Consider the following 9,444-nt stretch of genomic DNA (forward strand, 5'->3'; position numbering starts at 1 on the left):
GCTCTGAGCTGTCAGCACAGAGCCCAACGTGGGGCTCGAACTCACGGACTGTGAGATCATGACCTGAGCTGAAGTCGGGCGCTTAACCGACTGAGCCACCCAGGCACCCCTCTTTTTTTGTTTTTTTAAGAACATGTGAGCCACAGAGAGTGGCAGGAGAGAGAGAAAGAGAGAATGTTAAGCAGGCTGCATGTTCAGTGTGGAGCCTGTCAACGGGGCTCAGTCCCACGATCCTGGGATCGTGACCCAAGTCAAAATCAAGAGTCAGACACTCAACTGACTGAGCCACCCAGGCGCCCCTCTTTGATATGTTTTAAATAGGAGAAGAAGAGGTGGCATCATGCTAGGCATGCCAGAATTGTAAAAGCTGTGGCCTTATTTAAGTATCCCCAAGTGCAGGTGTTGATACATTTGCGGGGGCTGCTTTGGCACTTAGCAGTGTGTGTGATAGACCATGAGATCATGTTTGCTTTATACCCAGGATCTTCACCTGCCCTAATATCATGTTAAAAAGAAATCTAAGGGTCGCCTGGGTGGCTCAGTTGGTTAAGCATCTGACTTTGACTTCGGCTCAAGTCATGATCTCACAGTTTGTCAGTTCGAGCCCCACATTGGGCTTCCTGTTGTCAGTGCAGAGCCTACTTTGGGTCCTCTGTCTCCCCTCTCTCTGCCCCTCCCCTGTGCATTCTTTCTCTCTTTCTCTCTCTCTCTCTCTCTGTCTCAAAAATAAACATTTAAAAAAAAAGTGAACCTAAAATGCGTTTATGTGTTGGATTTTATTTTTCAGGAGCCGAGGAGTGCTTCACCAATTTTCTGGGACGGAGACTAACAAAATCTGGCCCTATGTTTACACGCTTTTCTCAAACAAGATCACACCTATTCAGTCCAAAGAAGCATACTGAGCCCGCCCAATGAAGAACCAGGAAGATGTCATTCATTCAGTTGTATGTGTAGTATTGGTGCCGTGTCCAAATTAGAAGCTAGCGGGGATAGCTTGCAGCGTCTTTTCTAGTCTAAATGGTGAACTGAAATGAAAACAAATGAGGAGAAAGAGTTAATGAAGAGGCTCTTCTCTGCCTTTCTGATGAAGGGTCACCCACACATGTCTAGGATGTCTCTGCACGTCTCAAGCCCTTCACAAGAAAGCACGTACAGGCTGGATTTCAAAGGGTGTATAACCCAAACTCTAGCTGATTTCTGACCATCACATTGTTGCCATAGTAGCCTTTTAACATGTGATGGTGTTGGCCTCTGGTTCTCCCTGCCCTCCAAAGGCTGTTGAACCACAGCACCAGGTGGCCTGAGAATGCCAAGGGCAGTAGCCCCGGCCTTGTCCCAAGTTCTCTGGTATGTGCCCTTCCTGGTGACCGTGCGATTGAAGCCAGTTGCTCTGTGGTCACTTCTCTGGCCTTGAGTGACTGTCCACAATTAGCTTTTCTGTTCGGAGTGATACCTTTTTCTGCCTCCATGCTCTGTAGAGTCTCTCCTTTTTCAGACATCCTGGAATGAAAGGATTTGGCTTCTAGTATTTTTATTAGACTATATTTTGGTACATCTGTTTTCTCCCTTCCTAGACTATGAAGTAATAGATAGTTACTGCTTTTATCTCTCTCAGATTCCTTTCTAAGAGCCGAGAGCGAGGGGAGGGTGTCCAGATGCTTCTTGCAGCAGGAACTGAGCTCTGCAGAGGGTCTACTTACGCTGCTGGGCTGACCCTCATGGGTTGACACTGCTCTTTTCTTTTATCATGAAAAAATAAAATCCTCAAAGTCTTTGGGAGTCTTCAGAAAAATGGGAGATACTACATACATGTTAAAGAATCATATCTTGTGTATAGAAGTAATAAGACCATATGGAATTACTGCACTAAAAGAATAGTTTAGCTTTTTATTCAAGACAAAAAAAATGTATTTTGAAATGCTGCTAAATATTGATGCTGACAGTGTTTTTCTCCTGTGAGTGACCCAAACATATTATAAATAGTTGGTAAAGGGAATGGGGCCTGTGGGTTGAGGAAAATGTTGCACTAGCTGTGCCCAGACTGAGTATGACAGCTTTGTGATTATGGGAAAACAAATTCTTAATTTTTTTTCTTTCTATTCCAAAGATGCTTTCTGTGGGGTGGCCATTAAGTCTAGAAATATAGATGATACAATTTTGTCATTCTTTGTAATGTAATATCAATAAACCATTTATTAAAGATTTGCCTGGTTTCCAGACTTGGTGGCCACCTAATGTAATTCTGGCTCTCCTCTGGGAAGGACAATGAAATTTATTCCTGTTGCCTTAAAAATAAATACCCCTCTTCATGCATCGTGATTGTCCCTAAGGAGGGTTCTTTGCTATTCCTGAGAGTGACTTCTAACTCCTCATACTGAAGAGAAGGGGGGGCGAGGAGCCTATTTCAGCACGCCTCTGGTGTTGCAATGCATTGTTTATTTTCTGAAGATGTCCTGGAGAATCTCCAGTCAATTCCCTGGCAGATGTGTTCTGTGTGGTAATGATTGCATCTTCCTTACAAATATTGCCCCGCTCTTGACAGTTCCTCTCCTCTATATCTTCGTGAGAATGTTCTTTGACTACCTTAGTGGAAACATAGACTGGTCTCCTCCTCATTCTCTGAATCACCATGTTACTTTTTGGGTGTATGCAATGGAGATGCCCAGTTCAGGTCTGTGAAACATCAGTGCATGATATGGACTTCTAGTGCTTTAGAAGAGCCATGTTTGAATGCCGGTTGGTGGGGACAGGGTGAAAATCAGACCTGTAGGTAAAGCTCAGGTTTCCTGGGGAACCAGGTACGGAGAAAACAAACCTGATATGAAGAAAGTTGCACAATTTAGACTAGTACTGCCATGGAGACAATTTCTAAAAACTAGGAAAAGTAGAGAGTTAAGGTTGTTTTATGGGTAATTCAAGAGAGGAAAGTGTGTGTCCTTTTGGAAGTAGAAAAATCTACATGACTCTTCCTTTATTTCTCTTTGTGTTTAACAGACTCCCTTTGGAGTTTTTGAGAGAGTTATGGGAAATGGCTGGTCCCTGATGCCATACTCTAGTTCTCAATCCTTCCCTCCTCTCCTCCAGCAGAATAGATAGTTATAGTCAGTGTGGGAGCCTCTCAGTGTCTCAACGGCATTTGCTGTTTCTGTGCTTGGTGAGGGCCCTGTGCTTGGTGAGACCAATAAAAAAGACAAACACCTTTTCCATGCGTCTTTGAAAGATGATACTTATTTCATGTTCAGTGGCCTAAAAAGTCTATTTCAGATTTTCTTCAACAAGCTCTCTAGCATTTTCTCCAGTAATTTTGTAAAAAATTAAAATTCTCTTGAAAATATTTTGATAAAAGCTAAAGGGACATCTTTTCTTGGTTTTTCTTCTACTGCCACAGATACGGTTCCTTCACAGTTCTGCAAAGAGAGTAATCTGGGTGTCTGTAAGATTCCTACCGGTCCACATATTCTGTGATTTAGCCAGTTGTGAATTAATTTTGCTTTTCATTGTCTGAACAGGCTTCCCACTTACTTAGAACTTGGAGACATTGCTGTGTTTAATATCCTTTAACACTAAGGCAGACATAAAATAAGTATCATTTACTGAAGGCCTTTGGGCGATAGGTAAAGTTCTAGGACCTTAGCAAACACTCATTTAATCTTTCAAGCATCCTTTGAGATAGGCATGAGGCCATGTTTATGAACAAGGAAGACAAGGGTCAGAGATGTGAAGCATCTTGCCCAGGCTCTTGCTGCCAACAGACAGTCCAGCCAGGACTCACACCCAGGTTTTCCTGATTCTGCAGCCTGAGTTTGCTCCTGGATGTTAACTATCTGTGTCCTGTCCCAACCAACCTAGGGTGCTGAGCCTGCTTGATTTTGCTCGTATTTCCAAGTGGCCTCATCAAAAGTAGCAGAAGTGACATTCAGCTCTATATGGGACTGTTCTCCCCCTCCCCACTTTGCTTAAGCAAAGGGAGCTGCTAGAGGAAGATCTGAGCCTTTGATCTTCTTTCCTAACTTCTCACTTATAAAATGAAAGGCTGTTGAAATAGGCTGGGCTTGGGTCCAGGCTAATCTGTGGAGGGGTCAGGTTCCTTCATGTTCCTCACCTACCTATGCTTTTGGTATCCATGGTATTGTACCCCTAAGAGACCTTAACACTTCAGCCGCCTTCAACTATAGTGCTCCCTGTAGATCTGGGCTTCTGGGAGTTAGATGCTACTCACTTTTCTTCCCTGATACCAGGAGAAATCACTCCCTCACTCCCACCCCCAAATAAGGCCCTGATGATAAACATCCTTCCTGAAGTGCTGGCAGGTAATGGAGCCCCCAGCATACCATCTTGCCTATGTCACATTGCATATTAACATGATCTTGAATGCTACATTCACACCTTTGCCTGCCATCTGATGTGGCACTGTTTGTCATGCACAATTCTGGCGGAAACCAGGGGAGATTGGCTTCCTGTGTTATCCGCCCTGCCCAGGGTTACTCCCCACCACCCTCCAGCAGCCAAGCTCAGATGAGCTCCAGCTTTACCCAGGGTGTGCCCCTCCCTTTGGTGGGGAAGGAAAAAGGTAATAACAGCCAATGGATAAGGGGGATTCTTGGAAAGAGCTACTGCTGTGGCTTCGCCCACCTACCACTTAAAAATGTTGTTGAGACAGGATGGTTTTAGATAGATGGGTGCCTGTGCAAAACCATAAATAGGACTGTTAGAAAATTTAGTTCACTAAACTGACTTCAGTATTTGACTTTAGCTGTTTAGCAGTTTAAACAGCTTACCAGCCTGCTGGGGGTCCTGCTTAGGTCATAAAGACCACAAATTTCAAATATATTAAGGCATAGGCATTCCTAGTAGTTCCTGTTTATTGGTACTTAATGCTAAGTGCATTATGTGCATTGTCTAATTAAATCTGCAGTAGTTACCCTAACGTAATAGATGTTTTAGTTATCTTGCCTCTGTGTAAAAACTGCAATCATTCTCTTCACTTAAGTTTGTATTTTCATGTATCTATAGGGATTAATCAAGAAATCCAAAAGGGCCTTTTTTTGTACCTTTTCCTCCTTTGAGTTCCCCATTCTAATTAATAGGTAAAGCAGTGTTATTTGATTGTACCTGGAATCTTTGCTTTTGGCACTCTGGTGCTGAGGCAAGAAGTGGGCACTCAGTGGGTCTTGGTGGTAGTTGCACACTGTATATACAGAGAGCATATATCTCATCTGCACTCTGCTGAGTTACAGGATCTCGGGAGACATTCATATCTACCTGATGAATTTCATTTATTACCTTTCATTTAAAACACAGTATCTTTTTTTGCTGCATTTAATTTTGCCAGAGAGGCAATTCATAAGGCCAAGTTGTGTTCTTAGTATGAATTGCTTTATAATTCCCCTGCATTTTTAGTAACTCCCTGGTCTATTTGGTGTCTCAAAAGGAGAACCCTAGCAATGCAGCCTGTTTTTTTGTTTGTTTTGTTTTGTTTTTTTTTTTAATACGGGAGTGTGGTCTAGTCATAAGTTATCATCCCTTTCCACATATAACTGATCCAGTCTGGTTTCTAGATGAAGAATGTGCAAGAGCCAGATGTTGGGAAACCCATGAAGCCGTATTTCAACTATGAAGAAAAATATACTTCCTGCATCTGTTGAGATATACTATAATTACAGTTGTTCATAAATACCATACCTTATCTTTCTTTTAACAAATTGCACAATTCTTGCCAAAATAAATGCCATTATTCTGTATGCTTCAGGGAAATTCCCCCAATTTGATCAGTGAGCGTGTGTGTGGGGGGGGGGGGGGGGGTGGAGAGGGAGGGAGAAATGGTGAAACATTTCCAAGGGGACAAGAGCCCTTGGATGGCATGGATGTGTATTCCTTCCGGGTAATAATTATGCTATTCCAGGAAACAGCATGTGTCTTCCTGGAAATAAAGATTTCCTGTCTGTAACTTTTGCAAGTTACACCAAGTGCACCTTGTGATTCTCCCTGGGGTTGGTGTGTGTCTAATTCCATTTCATAAAACCTTTCTTCATTTTAAAGCTTTGGCTGTGAAGTCAGAAATGTGCTAAATAAAAACAAACTGTTTTGTATTTAATTTAGAGAAGGGTAAAGGGAAGAAAAAAAAAACTCAGTCTTTATGTAAGCTCCAAGGTGTTAGGGCTTAGAGGGTTTTTCTAGTTTTATGAGAATTTGTACTACTGATTTTTATATATTCCTGTTTTTGAGATGAACAGATCTCTGGGGAGATTGTTGCATTACAATGGCGTTTCACTGTGACCCCTCTCAAGCTCAAATCTGTTCTGTTAAGCCAATGACAACTTGTCACTTCGGTTTACTGTCCTGTGAAAAGTCAGCTCCAGTTTCCCAGAAGTTGTGTGTTTATGATGAGTCAGTGCTTTTCTTCAGTGAAAGTTGTCAGCCTTCTTGATTTGGGTGTATGTGCTTAATTCAGAGTATCTAAACCTGTAGTCTAATCTGTACATGCTCTCCTAACTGTTAATTGTTATTGACTATTTTGATTATCTTGCTTGAAGATTGATTCCTACTTTTTAATTTGATAGAAATAAAGTTTTTTTTCCTGCTTATAACTAGTGAATTAATTTAACATTTGTATTGCTTTTACACTTGAGAGTATACATCTTCATAGCTCTTCACATTTATGCTATTCTGTGACCGCTTCATTATCAACATTGTTATCTCCAATTTGCAGATGAGGAAAATAGTGAACACAGTGTTGCCTGGATGAGGTGACAGTTGGTGGCAGAACAAGATCATGAACGTAAGCATTATGATCCCCAGTCTCCTTTTCTGCAACACCATGTTGCCTCACTTTGTATACATTCAAGCACTTTTTTTATCTAGCACTTCATTCTTTGCATATTTTCATAAACATTCTTTAGTTTTGTTCTTGAAACAACTGGATGATGTGAGTAGATTCTCCCCCTACCTTGTAGATTAGGAGACTGGATCAGAGGATGTGAGTCTAAGATCATAGTGTCAAGGGCCAACTCAGCAGAAGCAGGAAACTCAGGAGACCTGGCTGCTGGATGCTAGAGTCATGGAGGAAATACAGCCAGCCTCTGCAGAAGCCTTCCTGCAACTGGGGGGTGGGGGGGGGGAGGGAGGGGGGGAGATGGGGGATGCCCTGGCTTCTCTCAACCTCACATTCTCCTGTCTCCTGCAGGGGCTTCCCCTTAGCTGCGTTCCAAAGCTCACTGACCTAGAAGCCTGAGGAAATGTCCCACAGGCCTCCATGCCCCTAGAAGGTGAACCGGATATGGTGGCTATGTGGTAGATTGTATCAAAGTTAAAGCCATTCACTCTTTAGGAGAATTTTACTTTTCTGCCCCATTGGCTTTATGTTTGGGCATACTGACTTGCCAATGAAATACGAGCAAAAATGAAGTGTGCCACTTCTGAGCGGAAGCCTCAGGAGCCAGAGCATGGTCACCAATCTCTTTCCTTCTCCAATGAGACTGTCAGTCTCCTAGGGCTCTTTCAACTGGGATCCTAAAATGGACGTGGAGCAAGATTAGTCCATGATGGATTAGTACTGTGCATGAGAAATAAGCCTTTGTTTTTCTCATCCCCTGGGATTTGGGTGGATTTGGTACAACAGCATAATTTAGTTCAAGCTGACTGATAGAAAATGGGCCCAAGACTAGTATATCATGTCATCTAGTTATAACTTTGATTCTCTTATCAAGCACTATTAGGCTCTGGGGATGCAAAGATGAATAAGACCCAGTTTTTGCCCTTGACTTCCTTAGTCTCCTGGAGGAGATGGAAATATATTTAGATAATTATACATAACTGTTGGGATTATTCACTGGATTATAATTGAGAATATACAGATGTAGTAACTTTTTCAGCCAGCCAACTAGACCAAGGAAGAACTAATATTTGAGCTAAGTGATGGAGGAAAGAGAGAACCCAAGCAGAGGGAATGGTATGTGGGCAGAATTATGAGCACATAGGCCAGGTGGAGGTCAGACAGGTATGGAGCAGGACTGGGGAGATAAAGGTAAGATTGAGTTGTTTGGGGAAGTTGTACTGACCTGGTCTTAACTTTGTTTCTGGTAGACAGTACAGAGTCTATGCCAGAAAGTGACTCATGAGATTTACATGATAAAATTGTACTACAGATGTGAAGTAAGGTGTGACTGAGTTTAACAGAAAGGGATGGTTGGATTATAACGAGTATAGGGTGCCTGGGTGGCTCAGTCGGGTGAGCGTCCGACTTCAGCTCAGGTCATGATCTCGCGGTCCGTGAGTTCGAGCCCCGCGTCGGGCTCTGTGCTGACAGCTCAGAGCCTGGAGCCTGTTTCAGATTCTGTGTCTCCTTCTCTCTCTGACCCTCCCCCGTTCATGCTCTGTCTCTCTCTGTCTCAAAAATAAATAAACGTTAAAAAAAAAATAATGAGTAAAGAAGGGTTAAATGTCTCCAGGGGAGGGGTGCCTGATTGGCTCAGCCCTTAAGCATTCCGCTCAGGCCATGATCTCATGGTTCACATGTTCGAGCCCTGTGCCAGGCTCCATGCTGGCAGTGCAGAGCCACCTTGAGATTCTCTCTGCCCTTCTTCCACTCATTTACGTATGTGCACATGCACTCTCTAAATAAACTTAAAAAAAAATGTCTCCAGGGAGAGATTGGAAACAACAATGAAACGGGGGGTGAGTATAAGGCCGTAGGAAGTGACAGAAGCTGTGGAGACAGCAGTGCACTGCTTTTTCTCAAGGGAGAGTCACTGCTCAGCTCCAGCCAATTGTTGTTCCTGGGAATGCTGGCAATGCTACCCGGTCATTCAATTTAATTAAAACAATGACAACAACAAATACATTGCACAGGCTAAACTATATTAAGCCAATCTGGGACTAATGGTTTAGACAGAGACATACCGGAGGTTAGGAATGAGGGTCATAGTGGCTCGATAGATGTCTATGAAGTAAGAAGGTAGGATATGTGAAGGCAAAGGAGTATGAAGGTGAGGACTGTCTAACTTTGGGGAACAAAAAAAAAAAATTGTGTAGTTGTATAGAATTGTGGTTTGTCAGAGGATACCACCTATTCAAATAAATCACTTGAGTTTTTTACCCTAGAGTTCAACTGAGTGTGATTTTTTTCCCTTAATCCTTTTCAGCCAGTGAATATGTAAGCATCCAATAATTAAATGAAAACCATACCTATACTTAAGGAAACCTCCTTAAACTGTGTATGTGTATTTTAAATATGTGTGTATGTATATATATATGTATATATAACACACGTGTGTGAAACAATTATATCTATGTGTATATATGCATATGTAATAGGAGGTAGCTAAAATTTATTGAGGGTTTGCTCTGTGGTGCCAGGCAATAAGCCAAGCCTTATGTACAGCTAGAAGTAATGAACCTGAGGTTCAGAGAAATTAAGTTATTCAAGATCACTCACCCAGTAAGTGG

At 42.4% G+C, this 9,444-nt stretch overlaps 1 protein-coding gene across 6 annotated transcripts in view; it reads left to right on the forward strand.

The window, feature by feature from the left end:
- The window catches only part of AK4 (adenylate kinase 4), a 72,856-nt gene extending 67,884 nt beyond the window's left edge, over positions 1-4,972 (forward strand). For all 6 annotated transcript variants that reach the window (XM_027058975.2, XM_027058977.2, XM_053214189.1 and 3 more), the window contains one exon: positions 788-4,972. In XM_027058975.2, coding sequence (XP_026914776.1) covers positions 788-902 — 115 coding nt within the window. In that variant the 3' untranslated portion in view covers positions 903-4,972. The remainder of the gene's footprint in view (positions 1-787) is intronic.
- The last annotated feature ends 4,472 nt before the right edge of the window (positions 4,973-9,444 follow it).

This window comes from Acinonyx jubatus, chromosome C1, assembly GCF_027475565.1.
Source record: "Acinonyx jubatus isolate Ajub_Pintada_27869175 chromosome C1, VMU_Ajub_asm_v1.0, whole genome shotgun sequence".
Taxonomy (NCBI): Eukaryota; Metazoa; Chordata; class Mammalia; order Carnivora; family Felidae; genus Acinonyx; species Acinonyx jubatus.